The sequence below is a fragment of the Eptatretus burgeri genome, chromosome 13 (assembly GCF_056783735.1).
Source record: "Eptatretus burgeri isolate ZD-2024b chromosome 13, Ebu_testis_v1, whole genome shotgun sequence".
Classification (NCBI taxonomy): Eukaryota; Metazoa; Chordata; class Myxini; order Myxiniformes; family Myxinidae; genus Eptatretus; species Eptatretus burgeri.
This window is the reverse complement of record NC_140973.1, coordinates 26,175,745-26,195,609: the sequence shown is the minus strand read 5'-3', so window position 1 is coordinate 26,195,609 and position 19,865 is coordinate 26,175,745. Positions and strand designations below refer to the sequence as shown.

The 19,865-nt window shown below is 43.0% G+C and overlaps 1 protein-coding gene across 1 annotated transcript in view; it reads left to right on the top strand.

Moving 5' to 3' along the window:
* LOC147014111 (TBC1 domain family member 9-like) overlaps positions 1-19,865 on the top strand; it is a 98,619-nt gene that overhangs the window by 49,319 nt on the left and 29,435 nt on the right. The window contains exons 7-13 of the mRNA XM_085851796.1: positions 796-1,011; positions 3,496-3,642; positions 8,229-8,379; positions 11,275-11,489; positions 17,360-17,477; positions 17,967-18,252; positions 18,846-18,975. Coding sequence (XP_085707922.1) covers positions 796-1,011; positions 3,496-3,642; positions 8,229-8,379; positions 11,275-11,489; positions 17,360-17,477; positions 17,967-18,252; positions 18,846-18,975 — 1,263 coding nt within the window. The remainder of the gene's footprint in view (positions 1-795; positions 1,012-3,495; positions 3,643-8,228; positions 8,380-11,274; positions 11,490-17,359; positions 17,478-17,966; positions 18,253-18,845; positions 18,976-19,865) is intronic.

Here is a 19,865-nt window from a genome sequence, read left to right as displayed (position 1 = left end):
CATCGGCTCCAACACAGAGGCCTCGGCCCGGTGACTGTCGAATAGACAAAGATTCCATTGTCAATATCAGTTAAACATCAAACAGAGCCACCTATCTGGATTTCAGGCTTGTTTGCCCTCATCATAATGGCATTACTAATAAATATGTAACCAATGTGGTCATCATTGGTTAGATATTTATCGATTTGTTGTCCTGATGAGGACAAACAAGCCTGAAATCCAGATTGGCGGCCCCATTTGATGTATAACTGATATTGACCATGGAATCTGTCTATTTGATAGTCACCGGGCTGAGGCCTCTGGGTTGGAGGTGATGCTTTGGTGTATGTATATAATTATTTATGACACATCATCTATGCCATCTGGTGGGGTTGAGGGGGGGGGGTCATAAAGCTTAACATAATATTATCTTTGCTAACTCCCCCCTCACCTTTCACCTAACTTTTCTCTCTTTTTCCTCTCTCCATGGTGGAGGTGTGGGGACTCTCTGTCTCTGTCTCTCTCTCCCCTCCTCGTTCCCCCCTCCTAATAAAGTGCAGTATTCTACACTCCCACACCTCTCTCTCCCACCCCTCCCCCCTCAACCTCTCTCTCCCCTCCTCTTTATGCTTTGTTTACTGTTCATAAAGAACCTGCTTTTCTCATAGGAATTGTTGCTTATTCATCAACATGTTGATTTGAGATTATTCATCATTGAGTTTGCTCAACTGCATGGTGTGCATCTTGTATGTGTGTTATGATTCTCACACAATTGGTTGTTGATGAAACAAAACAAAGTATCCTATTGTTATGCAGGTGGCGATGATTGAAGTGGCGTCAAAATCAAATGTGCTGCCAAATGCGTTGGCAGTGAGCACGCGTGGCCATCTTTCCTTCTTTTTTGCCTTCCTAAGAGATCGCGATAGTCTGCTTCAGCATCTCATCCAGGCACACATGACTGCCTTTGTTGAAGCCAATGCTGTGAAGTCTCCATTACAACTACCTCAGGGCTCTGGAAGTGCCGCATGTGAGGTAAGAATCTTGGATACGTATTTGTCCATACATTGCTCCCCCCCATACATTGCTCCCCCCCTCCTCATCTTCAAAGTGCATGACTGGAAAACAGTTAATCACTGCTCATCTTTCGATGTATTTTTCCTTTGCATTTTGGAAGTTTGAAAGATATCAAGGATGCCTTGGTGGTATTGATCAATTGAAAAGAACAATGCTGCCTTTGTCCAGGTGTTACTAATTCTGAAACAGCCAGCAAACATCAGTTCAGTGTAATGGCTCGCAAAGTAAGTGATACAGCGTACGCAGTCCATCCTCATAGCCAATAGGAAAACGCCCGCATTCCTAATTTGAAGTTTTTTGTTTTTCTCAGGGTACAAACATATTTTGAGCGGGTACAAATGAGAAAATAAAATTATGGACTTTAAATATTATAAAATAGAATGAAAAAAGTAAATTTTTTGAAAGTTAATGTGAGTGGAAATTGCGTAATTGCTGCGTTGCCTTTCTCGAATCTGACACATTCCTGCAACCATTTACCTCATCCGTTAAATTATAATCTTCACATGGTAACATGTTTTACTCAAACTATTTCAAATCAAATACAAGAACGGCACTCGGTGGAGTGCATATCAGTTCACTTTTTGAATCCCACTGATAAGCCGGATCTGGATACGGACTTGAACCAAAATCGAATCGGCTTGTTCTTGTTATCTAACCAACTTATCCGTGGCACATGTTATGGCATGTACTATTGCCTTGCAGTGGGGTCCCCTGAAACAAAAGCAAGTAAATATAGTGTGTGATGGAGCCGAATGCTTTACACTCCACAATGAAAGCCACCTACCTTCATTCCAAAATGCACATGAAGGCACCACAGGAACTGATGGTTTGCTGCAGGTGCCTTGGACGGAGTGTGGGGACTCCCCACGGTGGCCGCGGAGGTGTGGGGACTCCCTGTGGAGGAGGTGTGGGGACTCCCCGCGACGGCCGTGGAGGAGGTGTGGGGACTCCCCGTGGAGGAGGTGTGGGGACTCGCCACGGAGATGTGGGGACTCTCCGCGGAGGAGGTGTGAGGACTCGCCGCGGAGGAGGTGTGGGGACTCGCCGCGGAGGAGGTGTGTGGACTCGCCGCGGAGGAGTTGTGGGGACTCGCCGTGGAGGAGGTGTGGGGACTCGCCGCGGAGGAGGTGTGGGGACTCGCCGCGGAGGAGGTGTGGGGACTCGCCGCGGAGGAGGTGTGGGGACTCGCCGCGGAGGAGGTGTTGGGACTCGCCGCGGAGGAGGTGTGGGGACTCTTCGCAGAGGAGGTGTGGGGACTCGCCGCGGAGGAGGTGTTGGGACTCGTCGCGGAGGAGGTGTGGGGACTCCCCACGGCCACCGTGGGGAAATTTACAAGTCTCGCTCATTTATTTTTTTGCGGACATGGTTTCTGTTCAGACTGACCTGTTCCATACCGTGGAGGTAGTGTTGCTGTTCTTTACTTGTATATCATCATCTCCCACAATCATTTTTGTTCCCTTTGCCCCTTCTAACATTCTGCAGTTCCCCAGATTGTGTCTTCCCTTCCATAACAATCTGACAGACATGATCTCTGAAGTTTTTTTCGGCGAATGTGCACAACCTCTTATCTGCTCATCCTCGTCATTAAAGCTTCTGCCATTGGCATCTGAAGCCCTCTTCTTGACTGGCTGGAAGATTTTCTTCACTCAAACCACCTTTGGGGGGTGGAGGGGGGGGGAGGTTGTGGGCATTGGTGGATGGGATAGTGTGGGAGGTGTGGAAAATATATTTTGTGCTGTGGCTAATAATCCCCCTTATTTGCGGCAGAGGTCTGTAAATCACTTTCACTCTGGCATGTTTGCAGGTGAAAATGGGCAGTCATCTCCCCCCCCCACCTTACCCTCTCAGGGAGGGGGGGGATTTATACCTCTGCCACGGAAGTTTGACGGAGGTTAGGTTTTTTTCAACCCTGTCTGGGTGGGGTTGGAGGAGATGGGAAGGGGTGGTAGGAGGGACCCTGCGTTTCTCGGTAACGCCAGGTACCTTTGATCGTATAAAATATATAGATGCTTCATAGTGCCCTTGATTTGGATTAATTTATTTGAAAAATCTTTCAGAAACATTTTGTTTGACAATCTGTGTTTGGAAATGCAAAGCATGAATACATGACTAAATAGTTTGTATGTTGTGCACTTGTGAGGTTTCATTGACTGCATTGCTTTGTCTCAATGCTGGGGTGAGCTGGAAACTATTTGATGCTGAAAGCAGTCTTCGCCAAATATCTGTTAATGATGTTTACAGTGGAACAGCTGGTAGTGTTATGAGTATATATTCTTCACCCTGGTCATGATGGAAACATTTGTGTAGTTGTTACAAATTGTAGGCGATAGACAATAACATTTTGGAAAACATTTTGGAAACCTGTTTTCATTGTTATTAAATTTTTTTCCACAAGAAAAAGAGAATTGCTTGATAACAAATTGTTTGTCCTCTGTGGTTTAGATCATTAATAAGTCTGTGGACAGCTGTGACTTGGATACCACAAAGATGTCAGATTTGGCCGTCACCGATGATCCGGTCTACAAGTCAACCCCAGCTCTGCTCAATATTTTTTGTCGACAAGGCTTTGAAGAGCCCAATTCCAAACTGGTGAGTGCTGCTTTAATTGTGCTCGGGGGCTTTTGCGTGTTGCTGGTGTGCTTACCAGGCTGTTTCTTAATCGCACCCACTTTTGTTACTTGCTGTGACCACAGTTTGTCTGCACTGTTAAAATGTGTTTTGTTTTGTTGAAGGGAACCTGGTTGCCAATTTTTATATTTGCACGAGCGAATCTCATGACGGAGGCGATGAAGTGCCAGTGAGGCAGCGGGGGTGACAGTTAGGTGCAATAAGCATAAGATTGAGCGAAAGAGGAGAGAGAGAGGGTTGGGTTGTAAAGGGTTAATTGAGGGGGGGTGGGGGGTGGGGGTGGTAAAACAAAAAAATTAAGAGTGTGGTTCACAATGGTGTGATAAGATGAGAAGGAAGTCCACCACCTGCTTTTAGCCAGAGAGGGAAGAGTTGGATTCAACAGTTTCTGGAAGGTGGTTCCACAGACAGGAGAAATGACCCATGTTATGTCCCAAATATAGAAAACAGAAGTAAAAACAAACAAAAAAATGTGTGCGCACACTCGTATTTTCTATTTGTCTTGCAGTACCTGCACTTGTCCATCTGGCTCAGTCCCGCCACCTTTTAAAATCCATTCATGTTGTGTCCTTGATCTTGGGACTTTATTATGATTATTTCTCCATGATATATTATGATCCATTATGATCCCCCAGCTGTCGAGTTGGACGTCAAGGGTGTTACAATCCCTGTTGCTGACCCTCGAATCAACTGTGGTCCACCATCGCTTGTGGAAACACGGGCTGCGGTGAACCAGTTGAAACGGGGCAAAGCTCCAGGGATCTGTGGCATCCATGCCGAACTTCTCAAGGCTGGTGGAAATGCTGCACTCGCGTCGTTGCATGCAGTTTTGTGCTCTGCCTGGAACACAGGCATCATCCCAACTGACTGGAAGAGGGGCCTTGTTGTCCCTCTCTGGAAAGGGAAGGGTGATCGCCAAGACTGCAACAACTACCGAGGGGTGACGCTGCTCTCAGTGCCGGGCAAGGTCTTTGCTCGGATAATTCTTGATAGGGTTCGCCACCATCTGCTTGAGCACCAGCGTCCAGAGCAGTCAGGCTTTACACCAAAGAGGTCAACGATTGACCGTATCCTTGCACTTCGTGTCCTCACCGAACGCAGACGAGAGTTTCGGCAGGGGCTGCTTGCAGCCTATGTTGATCTCTGTAAAGCGTTCGATTCAGTGAATCGGGATGTCCTCTGGAGGATTCTTGGTCTTCGTGGGGTGCCACCAAAACTGATCGATCTGATGTCTGAACTCTACTCTGGTACTGAGAGTGCTGTGAAGTGTGGTGGTACCATCTCTGACTTATTTCCAGTTGTTACTGGAGTTCGTCAGGGGTGTGTACTTGCCCCCACACTTTTCAGCACTTGTATGGACTGGATTTTTGGGAGGATGTCGGAGAGATCAAGTTGCGGTGCATCGTTTGGCAATGTCAAGATCTCGGACCTTGATTTTGCAGATGATGCAGTCATCTTTGCGGAGACTTTAGACATCCTCTTGGGGGCCCTCGAGGTGCTGAATGAGGAGTCGGAGCCGTTGGGATTACGGATTTCTTGGGTCAAAACAAAGATCCAGGCTTTCGGTGACATCTTGGATGCTGCTGTCCTGTCTGTGTCTGTTTGTGGTGAGGATGTTGAGGTCGTGGATAGATTCACTTACCTTGGCAGTGATATTCATGTCTCCGCAGGTTGTGAGCCGGAGGTCAATAGACGTCTGGGTCGGGCCTGGGGAGTCATGGATTCACTGGATCATGGGGTGTGGCGCTGCCGGTACCTGTGCGGGAGGACGAAAGTCCGAGTCTTCAGGTCCTTGGTACTTCCAGTCTTGCTCTATGGGTGCGAGACTTGGACTTTGACCAAGGATCTGAGACGGAGACTTAATTCCTTTGGTACCAGGTCTCTTCGGAGAATCCTTGGCTATCGCTGGTCGGATTTTGTGTCCAACGAGCGGTTGCTGAGAGAGACTCGGATGAGATTTGTTACCTGCATAGTCCGTGAGCGTCAGCTGCGGCTGTATGGACATGTGGCTCGTTTTCCTGACGCTGATCCTGCTCACCAGATTCTCTCAGCGAGGGAGTCTCATGAGTGGAGGAGGCCAGTGGGCCGACCACGTGCCTCATGGTTGCAGCAGGTTGACCATCATCTCAAGGAGATGGGGATGGGCCTGGCATCTGCCTGGGGGATGGCCAGACGGAGGCCCCTGGAGTACCGGCGGAAAGTGGACGCAGCGACGCGCTGTTCTGGCACATGCTCCCATACCTGACCTGATTTCTCCATCCCAGTTGAGCTGACCTCTTCGTCACAATTCCAATGAGCCTTGTTTGTCTATCCCCAATCTGTACAATTATTTTTTTGGGATTTTCCTGCTCTTTTGTTGTTCTCCCAGCTGTTGGTGTGTATTTGTTGGTATTTGTTTTTATATCTTTATCTTGTCTTTTTTTACAGTCATTGGGGCTGTGTTTGTTGCTGTTTCGTTTTCCTGTGCGGCATCTTCTATGCGCACCTGTTTTTGGAAATTTTTTTGCAAGGTGAGTTAGGGATACATTTTCAGGTTTGTTGTGTTCATGCTTGTTTACAAACTGAATCTTATAGTCTGTTGAGCATTTCACATACTCAGCTAGTCCTACACTCGGCGCTCTGTAACCTGGTTGAGTTCCATCATGCCGCTCCCTCCCTCTCGTCTTGACAGGTACATTCTCTGGATGTACTAGTTTTTGTAGAACATTTTGTGAATGGTTAACTTTTCTTGTTTTGATGTCTAACATTGAATTCTGATTGAGGCCAGTTTATTATTCCACAGCTGTATTGGAACACTGGTTCTGCACATTGGTTTATGGCTTTGATTTTGTTTCTTGGGGAGAGGTACGTCAAGTTCAGCTTCATTCTATGCAGGTATCCTTGAGCGATTGTTTTTGCGCATTTGTTTGTGACATTTGGTGGCCCTCTTCTACTCTGAGGTATTTGTATGATACTTAATTTTCTCATTGCTGTGTTGTTTATAGGTCAATTTTTATGTTGTCTGTTTTTCTTGGTTTACCCTGTACAAATGTGCACTTCATGCACTTATCTCATCAAAATTCCATTTGAATGTCGTCTGAGAACCGTTTTACTATTTTAACTGTTCTGTCAATTTTTCATCATTCGGTGCGAAGAGCTTAAAATCATCCAGGTATAGTTTCTTTGGATGTTCTTCTATTGGTTTTTAGGGTGGATCCGTGTCCTTGGTTGTTGATGAGGTTACTCAGTGGGTCCAGAGCCAGATAAAGCAATCGAGAGTTGGTGGATGGGGGGTGGGGTGGGGGGGGGGAGACCGTCTCCCTGGAAGACCCCATGCCATATATTCACATCTGGTATTTCGATATTTCCTTCTGAGTGCTGTGATATCAATGTGGTATTCCAGAGCTCCATTGCTTTCTCAATCAGTTTGATTATTTGAGGATTGATTTTGTATACTTGCATGCATTTTATCATCCATGAATGCAGGACAATGTTGAAAGCTTTCTTATAGTCTATCCACGTGGTGGACAATTTGGTTCTTCGCATTTTGCAAGTTTTTCACTCTGGCCTTGCTCAGTTGTTGGTGGTCAATTTTTCCATACCAACCAAGCTGCTACATTCCTTTTGTTCTGCCTCTAAACCTTGTTGTGTGTGTTTTTCATACTTTAATAATTGACTCCCTTCTGTGGGTGTTGACTTTTACAGACCAAGCATTTCCTACTGGATTTCCTTCTGAAAGGAAAATACAACAGAGATATGCATCATTATTTGCACATGGTGCAATAGACTTGTCAAACACTTTTGAGTTTTGCAGGAAGTGTACAACTTCAGGTTGTCCTGAAAAATATTTGACTATTACAATATTGGAAACAATTATGAAGACAGTAAAAACTGGGTATAAAATGCAAATAACACGTGATAGAATCGCCTCTCATGTATAAAAATGAAATGTTCCATAGTCCAGTCAAGTAATGATGTAGTACACTGATAGGTTGCCATGCAAGCAATCGAAGTGCCACACCTGCAGAAGGACTAAAAAAAAATCGATGATTATATCATTGTAATGTGATGAATACTCTATGAAAAGAATGAAAAGTATGCACTATGGCTACAGTGGTGCTATTTATAGGATGCAGTTCAGCAATTTGCCAAGACTAATTTGGAAGCATCCTCCCAAACACATGACCTCCACCATCTCTAAGGAAAACGTAGCAGTTGCATGGCAACACCGCCTCCTCCTCTTACTCTTGAAGTCGCATGGTATTTGTACCGGAACATATGTCACCCATCCATTCATCATCATTGGGTTGAAATGTGGGAACACCCGATCCCAACAGTACTTTGGGAGTAGTGTGGGGTTGGGAGGTGGAGGGGAGTTGGGGGCGGGGGGGGGGCAGCATCACCGCATGAACTATAGCAATTCAAGAATGCAGCCCACCACCCCACCTAAGGTGCAATTAGTGATGGGCAATAAATTCTGGTCCTTTCCGCAATATCCATATCTCAAAGATGAATTAAAAAATATAAAAGAAGTCCAGTGATGAGATATACATCATATTTTTCCCCAGGCAAAAGAAGTTGCAAAAGAAGAGATGTGGAAGATACATTTTGCCAAATATGGACGTGGGCCATGTGTTTATCGTATACATTCCATGCGCCACCTTGTCCAACTCGGAATTCCTGTGAGACTGCGTGGAGAGCTTTGGCTTCTCTTTTCCGGTAAGTTACAAACGTTTATGGTGTGACTGGAAAAGCTTGTGGGTATACAATATATATATATATATATTTCAGAATGTAGCAATATGAAAGATTAATCCATGTATTTTGACAAGATGTTTCGGGCAAATTTCAATAAAATACATAAGGCTGAGAGCCACTAAATGTGTAGGGATGCAGAGAAGAAGAAGAAAAGGAAGAGGAAAAACTTCCAAAACCTTCACCTCGTCCTGAAACTCCGAAACCTCTTCACAGGCCCACTGTGCAGCAGAGAGTCACTTGGTCAGGTGGAAAAATATATTTTCCTACCTCCGTTCGGTGTTTTTTTTTTTTAGGAGACACCATCTCCGCACTGGATGCCCGTTAGCTCCCGAAGGGAGCTCATCAGCCCTTTGCCAAGTGTTGTTTTTAGTCCTAGCAGGGTGTCAGTCACCCCCACTAGCAAAGCAGTGAATGGTGTCAGTTTATTCACCAGCAACCCGACCATGCGGCAGGTATCACTGTGTGACATGTTCCCAGTGGCAGTCTCAAAACACTGACCTAATGTGATGAAAACAACCTCTCAGTTGTTGCAGCAGGGTAGATCGGCAAGATAACTTGCAGCAGGGGATAGCGTTGTTTTCCTTGTCATTGCACTGTAATTTGATCGAGCACATTATATTAGGCACGGTAGCAGGATAGCTCTATGTTGTGCTTTCTCATGAACCGTCAGGTTCTTGGTTTAATCCCAGCTGGATCAAATACAACCTCAAGCAGCTCTTTTCTCCGATGCTGGAAGTGAGTACGATATTACATTGTAGAGCATCACATTTTTGAATGATTTGGCCGGTGGGTGGTTGTTCCTCCATTTGAGTCCACATAATAAAGACACGACATGTATGGTAAGCCTGGTGTTGGCATACTGGTTAGGGTGGTGGCTTGGGATCCTAGGGTCCTGAGTTCAAGCCCCTTTGGCCGCTGAATTAAAAATACACCAGGAGGTTGACTCAGCCTGTCATCCTTCCGAAGTCGGCAAAATGAGCACCAGTCTACTGGCTATACCAGCGGCATAGCTGCGTCCCAACCAATGATGCAACCAGCAGGCATAGGCTGCACTCGATAGAGAGAGACAGAGACAGACAGACAGACAGACAGACAGACATGTATGGTAAGTTGAAAAACAAAAAGGATGGAAATTTATTCATACTGAAGGTTCAGTATGTATATTATATAAAATATATAAAATATATTCAAATATATTCATACCATAAAAGACACACCATCACCATAAGTTTGCAAAGAAAAATCAAAAGCCTTGCATTGGTGGTGATGATAATTCTGGGAAACAGAGTGACTTTTTGGGGTTTTTTGCAAACATAGTCGAGGCTCATGGAAGAGCTAGAAGTGGTACACTGAACGGATCAGGACACAACAGGACAAAAGGAACAGTTCAGAGAGAGGGAACACCAACATCAGAGTTCAAGGCCAAGACAGAGGCAGACTTGAACAAATGATGGGTGTGAGGAGGAATGAGGAGCAGGAGAGGATGCAGAGGATGGACAAGATGGATACAGAAGGAAACTATCAGGAGGGAAAAATGGAAATTTGGAAGGAGGAAATGGGTTGGGGTCAGGTGGGGTGGGGAGGAGGGGGGGTTGAGGTTAATGGGGGTTGAAAATATCATGGTTTTGGATTGGGAATGATCTGAGATGGTGATGAAAAGCTGTCTTGAAGACCTGGAAGGAAGAATGAGATTTTAGTGAATGTGGCAGTTGGTTCCCACAGGTAAGAGATAAGAGTGTACCGAATGAGTGGAGGTGAGCAGTGATCCTGCATTTCAGTCGTTCAACCAGAAGGGGGTTGGTGGTAGACTAGGTGTGCCTTGCAGAAACCTTGGGGGTTAGGGGTCAACAAAACATGGAAAGAGCAGAAGTTCAAGAACAGGAAAGAGGTGGTAGAGGCCACCAAAATGTGTGCGATGGGAAGTTGATAGGCCCATAGACTCGGCTTAATTGTGGGCAATTTCAGTGATCTTGAAGGCCTTTGTTCCTTCCGTATCAAGCTGAGCACGGTGTGAGGCTGGGGCACCAGCCCAGAGGGGAGAGCAGCATTCCTCCAAACTACAGATGAAGGTCTTGTGGATGGATAGGAGTTCAGGTGTGCCAAGGAAGGACTTTGTACGATAGAGGATGTCCAGTCAGCGGTTGGCTTTGGAGGCCAACTTTTAAATTTTGTCTGCCCAAGAAAGATCATGGCTGATAGTAAGACCCAGGAATTTGAAGGATTGATCTTCCTCGAGGGGATTGTTAAGAACGTTGGTGGGAGTCTTATATTGGCGACCAGAGAGAGAGAGAGATAGGGATAGGGATAGGGATGGATGTCAGGATTAAAAGACATTGCAAGTGTTTGACCAGCTTGTGATTCTCTCAAGGTCTGAAGAGAGGGTCACACTCCTTGCACTAGAAACGGGAGGATGAGGGATTTCACGACAGATGGTGGCGTTTTCAGTCAATCAATAAAGGGGGTGGGGGTGGGGTGGGGGTTACAGAGCGTCACAGAAATATGACATTGCCAGCCTTCTGAACTAGAATGAGAATTGTAATGCCATGTTAATATGTGAGGTTTGATATCATGCAACCCATCACCTGATATAGACCGAGTTAGAAAGTTTTGAAGCTTGGGCAGACTCACTAAACCTTCATGATTGATGCAATCTTCCTGTACTAGAATAACAATCTTTTGGCTGCTGTTCATTGCACAAATAAGTCTGGATGCTTTACAACTTGTAAAAAAAAAAAAAAAAAACACAAGAGAAAAGTTGAGTGCTTTTGCAATTTTATTTGCTGTTGCATCTTTAGCCAACTCAATGTTTTGGCAAATCCTTATTTTTTTTTCTTTTTTAAACTTTGTGTCGTACAGGTGCAACCCATGACCTAGCCAAGCATCCACATCACTATGAGGGGCTGCTGGAACATTCTCAGGGCCTTGCTTCTCTCGTGACGGAAGAAATTGAACGGGATCTGCACCGCTCACTACCCGAACATCCAGCCTTTCAGTCTGAGCTGGGAATTGCTGCCTTGCGCCGGGTCCTTACAGCTTATGCCTTTCACAATCCTCGCATTGGCTACTGTCAGGTCTTGTCTTTGAACAGCTTGCTAAAGCTTTCCACTTACATAAAAAATAATTAAGATTTTGCAGCTGTCAGACTTATCTCTCCTCCAACCCCTATCCTTTCCCTCTCAGATATTCTGAAATTGACCACACAACTACACCACACATTCACAAGCTGTTTAAGGATGGTTGTGTGACACAAACTTACGTAAACGGAAAACAATGCACTGGGTTTCTTTTATTAATCTTTTTAGACGGTTTTGAACACGATATCTGGTGACACTTATTTTATCTCTGAGAATGAGAAATACAATTCAGGCAAAGTGCAACAGAGCAATCGGTAAAATTAGAGATTCATTATGTGATGTTCTTTAAAAAATGTATTTGAAAGTGTTTAAATAGCAATGAATTTGTCAGGGTATTGTGAATACGGCTGGGTGATGTCTCCGTATTATCGGTTCTCAGTTATTGAAAAATATAGTCACCTTGACCTTTAACATATATAGTCAAAAAATATTGATGACTTTACTTTTGTCTTTCGGAATCCTCTGGTAGTTTGACGAAGATAGCTCAAAGCGTTCATGAGTTATCGCACTCACAGACAAAAATGCAAACGAGACAGACCGACGTATGATGAAAATTTTCCATTTTCGTCAAAACAAACTAACCAAACAGGTCAACATATTTGGAAAAAAATTACTTTTTGCCAAGTAACAAACAGGTAGACTGGGGTGAAAACATAACCTCCTTCCACCTTTGCTGGTGGAGGTAACCAGGGAGTTTCAAAAGCAATCAAATTCGATGCTTTTTCTGAAAATGGTAATAAAAATATGATGTCATTGATGAAAATCACCTCTAATGGCTGTTCAACGAGAGTTGATTATCTGTGCTTCTCATGTGGCAGAAATTCTCACAGCCAAAGTTCTTTTTATTTTATTTTGGTTCTTCTTCGGAATGGACATTGTCCTATCTTTTGTGCTGAAAAACTCCATTGATGTCAAGCTTAAGGAGTGCATCGGACAATATACTCAAGCCATCATCTATCGGAGAACTCAAAGCAACTCCCAACATAACATATTCCTGCTAAAGATGTCGACACATCAAGATTTCCGTACTGCTCTGAGTCACACCACACCTTTAGAGATTGATATATCAACCAATTCCATGTAGGTATGCTTCCACTCCCGGTTCACATTACTCCAAAAAGTAATCGGGTGTTTGCATCGATACCAGGGAAGCAAAGTGGTTGGCTAAGAATGAGAGATTTGCAGAAAGTGGCAACAGTTCAGCCTTATTGTAATAACAATAGCAGAAACTTTGAGGGATAAATAGTCCTTTAATGGCACAATACATTTATCAGTATGCTATAAACTGGAGAACCTTTAATTTCAGCATTACTCCAGGTGGCAATATTGCATTTCACTTTTACTATATTTGTGATGACCGTATATTGTCTCATTGACTGCCCTGCTAATATCAAACTGCGGATGCTGGGAATTGATTATTAATTCCAGAGGATAAGCCGACTCGCATGAGGGACCAAATGGAATTTCCCTTCACGTGCCCCGTTTGGAATTGCTCATTCCGCCAGTCTTTTGAAACCAAGTGTTACCAATTTTCACCTCCCCCAGGGATATACCCCAAACTGCCAAAATGGTTTCACATGTGAGGGGTTGGTTATGGTGGACCACCATACAAAAGGTGCTTTTATGGAATTTCAGTTTATTTCAAGAAGGCACAGGACAACGAAAACGGAAAATCCCGAAATATAAGGTAGAAGTAAACGAATGCATGCAAATCAATAAAGTACACGACCAATCCGGGATAATGAAATGCACTTTATCTGTACTATACGAGAGGTATTTGTCTGTGTGTTGCCATTTTTCTCAGAGATGGCTGAACGAATATTCGTCAATCTTTAAGAGGTTCATGAGGGAGTGCCAGGTAGTGTTTTCAGCAAAAAAAAAAATTTGAAAATTTTGAAACATAAATTTCGACATTCTAAATTTTATTTATTTATTTAAATCGCTGGAAATGCCGAAGCCTTTTTGATTAACGACAGTTGTATTCAAGTACACATATGTATAAATAAATACAAAATAATTACCACACATTTACAGTGCCTATTGAAAATCTTTCAAAGTTTTCACATTTTGTTGCCTTGCAGCCTGGAATTAAATTTCATTAAATCAGACTTTTCCCCACTTTTATTTACACATTGTACCCCACAACTTCCAAGTTAAAAACAAATTCTACAAATTTCAGAAAATGTATTAACTAGAAGGGCACTTGGTGGAGAGAATACCTCTGCCAGGCTGATTACTTTACGTTTTGTATTCCACTGATAGGCTGGATCTGGATTCGTACCTGACCTAACATTTAATAGTCTTATTCTGGTCACCTGACCAACTCATCCACCAAGTTTCGTCCGAATCTGTCCATAACTTTTTGAGATATCGTGCAATATATCATTTTAGCCCAATCACTCATTGAGGAAGGAAGAATCACTTAAAATATTCTCGGATCCGGATTTGGATCTTCACCAAAATCGAATCAATTCTTCCTTGTTACATGCCCAACCTGCCCAACAAGTTTCATATGAAAATGACCACAACGTTTTGAGATATCATGCTATGTGTCGTTTTTGGCCCAATCTCTCTGGTGAAAAATCACTTTAAAAATTCCCAGATCCAGCTCCGGATTCGGATCTTCACCAAAATGTAATCATTTTGTTCTTGTCACATGCTCTTCACCAACTTTCGACCAAATCAGTTCACAACTTTTTGAGATATTTTGTTCACAAACAGACGGGGATGAAATGATAACCTCCATCCACGTTTGGTGGAGGTAAAAATACAAAACTAGAATATCTTGGTTGCAGAAGTGTCCACCCCCCTTATAATAGCAATTCTAAATTAGCTCAGCACAATCAATCACCTTCAAAATCACACACCAAGTTACTTGGCCTCGATCTGTGTTAAATTGTAGTGATTCTGATTATTTCAGAATAAAATCAGCTGTTCATGTAGGCTTCCTCTGCTGGGTAGTGCATTTCACTGCAAAGACTCGACCATGAGCACCAAGGAGCTTTCAAAAGACCTCTGGGATAAAGTTGTGGAAAGGCACAGATCAGGGGATGGGTATAAAATATTTCAAAGGCCTTGAATATCCCTTGGAGCATAGTCAAGACAATCATTAAGAAGTGGAAGGCCTATGGTACCACCAAGACCCTGCCTAGATCAGGCCATTCCTCCAAACTGGATGACTAAGCAAGAAGGAGACTGATCAGGGAGGCCACCAAGAGGCCAATGGCAACTTTGAAAGAGTGGCATGCCTTTATGGCAAAGGCTGGTCACTGTGTGCATGTGACAACAATATCCCAAGCACTCGATAAGTCTGGCCTGTATGGTAGGGTAGCAAGAAGGAAGTCATTACTCAAAACAGCCCACCTGAGTCCTGTTTGAGGTATGCAAAAAAACCACTCCAGTGATTCTGAAGCTACGTCGCAGAACGTTTTGTGGTCTGACGAAACCCAAGATGGAATTTTTTAGCCTAAATGCAAAACGTTATGTTTTCCGCAAACCTAACAATACATCACCCAGAGAACACCATCCCTACTGTGAAGCATGTTGGTGGCAGCATCATGTTATGAGATGTTTCTCATCAGCTGGGACTGGTGCACTTGTCAGGATAGAAGGGAAAATGGATGGAGCAAAATACAGAAAAATCCTGGAGGAAAACCTGCTGCCCTCTGCCACAAAGCTGAAATTTGGATGGAAGTTCACCTTTCAGCATGACAATGACCAAAAGCACACAGCCAATGCTACACTGGACTGACTAAGGAACAAAAAGATAAATGTCCTTGAATGGCCCAGTAAGAGGCCTGACTGAAATCAGAGCCCCGATCGAAAAATCTGTGGCTTGACTTAAAGATTGCTGTCCATCGACACTCCCCACACAACATGACTGAGCTTGAACAGTTTTGTGCAGAAGAATGGACAAATATTGCCCAATCAAGGTGTGTAAGGTTGGTAGAAACCTATCCCAACAGACTCACAGCTGTAATTGCTGTCAAAGGTGCTTCTACCAAGTATTAACTCAGGATGTGGACACTTATCCAACCAAGATATTCTAGTTTTGTAATTTTAATTAATTATCTGAAATTCGTAGAAGTTGTTTTTAATTTGGGAGTTGTGGATTACGATGTGTTAATAAAGGTGAAAAAGTCTGATTTAATGTAACTTTAATTCCAGGCTATAAGGCAACAAAAGGTGAAAATTTTGAAAGGGTGTGTAGACTTTCTTTCAGCACTGTATATATATATATATATATATATATATATATATATATATATATATATATATATATATATATATATATATATATATATATATATATATATATATATATATCAACCTCTTCTGGAAGCAGTCAAAATTGGTGGTACATCTTATTCTTCATGAACGGTCCCATATTTATATATTGAGGGCAAAATGAACCCAAAAACATCAACGATGCATTCATGAGCATCCATTTAACGAATAACATGTAATTCCACTTCTAAAGTAACACTTTTATAATGCCTGGAAGCAAATAATCTACAGGGTATTTACAAAGTCCCGTTTCCCCCTCTGCAGAACCTGATAAATGAATATGATGAACACATAAGAGATATGTATGTATATATATATATATATATATATATATATATATATATATATATATATATATATATATATATATATATATATATTACATATACATACATACACATACGAAACGTGCCAGTGTAAATGATGATTGGAGGGGGCGGGGGTAACAGGATTTTGTGACCACCCTTTCGGGTGCAGCACATTTCTCTATGTGTGAAGTGATTTTTGCGATCTCTCATGGTCATGGTCACTTGACAGTTGCAATTCCATGGCGTTTCCGCAAATCTCACGGGATTATGAGTTGGACAGGCGACTGTGACGGGCTATTTTAAAATCGCTCTGTAGCGCCTAAGCCTTTGTAGCTACGTAAAAGGTAATATTGAATGATCCTCAACCCATTCCTTATTGGGTGTAGGAAAGTGTTTTCGGCCCCCACCAGCATGGACAAGCAGATAGGTTAAGCGTCCAACACAGGAAGGAGAATGGAGAAAAGGGCAACAAAAGCATGTCGACTGTGAAGGAGGGAAGAAAGCCACGTGGAGAGCGGAGAATGTGAACCCAAACGAGTGAAGACAATGGGGCCAAGAGAACTCACAATGTCCAAGAGCACAGCATGTATACAGGTCCTCGCTCACAGCCTGACTTCAACGGGAAGCTGTCCTCCCCAACGGACCAGCTCAATTCTCTCGCTTCTCTCCCAAACTTATCCCACCTCCTGTACGTGATCCCTTTTAATACCCCCGCCCAAGTCCGTGCCCACAGTGCCAGAGTGTCTCTCCTCCAAGACTGGCTCCACCACCCATATGGCATGCAGTTGCCACCAGCGGTGCCATGACTCGCGCAGGCTGTTGTCACCATGCCACTCGTACCCATCGCATTCCGTGGGGAAGTTTTAAAAGCCACACACAGGATGCAAACACGTCCAACAATATCCCCTCTGTACCACCCCACTTGGCACCTTGCCTGGTTTACAGAGAGGACAAAACGAATAACACTTTCCGACCTAATGTTTGTCAAATGTACCGCCCCGCATAGCATACATAAGCACAGGACAACTTCTTCCCATGGGTCCCCATGACAAAACAAAATTCTAAGCTACTCAAACACAGTCAATGCTAATTATCATCTGTCTAATGCATACCCATCCAACATAACAATATGCATACATGCATGTACTGTATGTATGTTTGTATGTTTGGCCTAAGATAATTTTGAGGGTGTTGCTTGCACTTTGACCCCAGGCTATGAACATAGTGACCTCTGCCCTGCTTATTTTTGCTGATGAAGAGGGAGCTTTTTGGCTTCTGGTCGCATTATGCGAGAGACTCTTGCCTGACTATTATAGCAACAGGGTTGTTGGTGAGTGTTTGTCAAAGCAGGGAGTGTTTGCTCATGTTCTTTTGAAAACAAGACATGCATTGCACTCGTAGATGGAATTTCTCGTGTCAAACATGAATGTATGCTTTTAGTTTTAAGATTGTTATGACAGCCTGTTATTTTTGCTTCACTTTATTTTTATTTATTTTATTTTTTACAATTATTCATGGCTTGTGGAGGAGCTTGTACACAGAGGAGAAAAGGCTTTAGGTTATGATGGACAAATTAACTATTTGTTGTTTTTACCTGGGATTATAGCAAATGCTCAGACTGGGACAGAAAGCAGACCGACCCAATTATCAGATTTATTAATTTCAGATATAATCATCCATTAGATGAGTTGCACCTTAAAGTTATTTTGAAAAATTATGCAATTCAGATGACTAGAGTTGGGGTCAAACAAGTCAAACTAGTTATACGACTGCAGGGAAATTTAAGGTTATTTCTATTTTATTTTTAATTTCCATGCAGGTGCACTCATTGATCAGGCAGTTTTTGAGGACCTCCTCCGGGAACATCTACCCACTCTGCATTGTCATCTGAAGGACCTGGGCTTCATTGCTACCACTTCGCTTTCCTGGTTCTTGACGCTCTTCCTCAGTGTGCTTCCTTTTGAAAGTGCCACTGCTGTCTTGGATTGCTTCTTCTTTGACGGCGTGGCAGCTATTTTTCGGCTGGCACTTGCGGTGCTGCATGCCAATGCTTCCAATTTGCTCATGTGCCACGATGATGGAGAAGCAATGCAATTGCTTAGCCGGTAAGCCATCGTTATGTTACAGACCTGCGAAACCAAGGACTGCATTGCTTTTGCCATTTGTTCGTTTTTTCTAGTTTCCCTGATTCCTTTATTTATTGATAAACTGTAAAGGGTGGCCTGAAAGGCACTTTACCCTTCCCAAGTTGAGCATTCGTTCTTAAAATCCTTTAATATGCAGGTTTTATTGTGCAGTACACACAATAATTAATCAGTTGTTATCTCCGCTCCCGAAGGTGGACGGAGGTTATGTTTTCACCCGTGTCTGTCTGTCTGTCTTTGAGCAGGATATCTCAGAAATATCTTAAAGTCTAATACAGTATACTTATGATAATGTTGTTTTGTATGTATGATTCCATCACCTTGTTTTTCTTTTATGATTTGTATTCTCTCATTTGTATTTTTGATACTCTGTGCCTTCATGGCACAAAGTGGGCACTGTTTTTGTTTTATGCAGTGCTTATCCATGAAAAAAAATTGTTTATTTTAGTATGTAAAGTAGTAATTCTTTTGATTACCATGTGTCTCTAAGCTACGATCTTAGTGATGTGGTTCCTTATCACTTTTTATTAAAAAAAAAAGATCTATTTTGACAGGTACCTGGACAATGTAACAAACAAGGACAGCATTCTCCCATCTGTGCCTCATCTGCATGCTATCCTGAGTGCTGATGGAAAAAATCAGCCAACAGTGGATGTTCACGAATTGATTCGAGCTGCAGAGCAAGTACGGCTGTATCATCATCCCTTTTGTTATTTTTGCCATGCCCTGGTTCCTCCCTTTGGAAGAGTAAAGTTACCTTTGGAAGATTTACCCTCTTTTAGGTGTGGCACGCCATTAAATTTGTTACCGGGTTTGAAAGTGGAATCTTCCAGTATTGAAACTCTTTAATCGAGAGGAAAGTTAATTTATATTTTTGCATTTGCACTTCCTCACTTTATTATTTTGTCATTGGATAGAATCTAATTTGTATAATCATTGTTCAAATAATTACCTCCCACCACCGGAGGTGGAAGGAGGCTATGTTTTCACTTGTCTGTCTGTTTGTCTGTCAATTTCTCTCTGTCTGTTTGTTTGTCTGTCTGTCTTTGTGTACTGGATATCTCAAAAAGTTGTGGATGCATTCAGATGAAATTTGGTGGACAGCTTGAGTGTGTAACAAGGCTGAATTTATTACATTTTGGTGAAGATTCGGATCCGGATCCGATAATTTTTTTTTAAAATGATACTTCACTGAGAGATTGGGCCAAAACGATATAGAGCACAATATCTCCAAAAGTTGACGGATTCGGACGGAACTTGGTGGACAGATTGGGTGTGTGGTGAAGACGAATTGATTCAATTTTGGTGAAGATCTGAATCCAGATCCGGATATGCCAATTTTTTTAATTTTTCAAGTGAGTCTTCATCATTAGAAGATGGGCCAAAAATGATACACTGCACAGCATGACATTTCAAAAATGTATTGGGCCTTATATGTTCTACTGGATCAGGTTCAACTAGTGAGATCTGATTGGCAGGTCAGGCCAGATCATGTCAATCTGGCCATTGGCAGGTCAGGCCAGACTTGCTACAGGAACCATGTAAACCTGCACTAACCTGTTTCATGGTCGGGT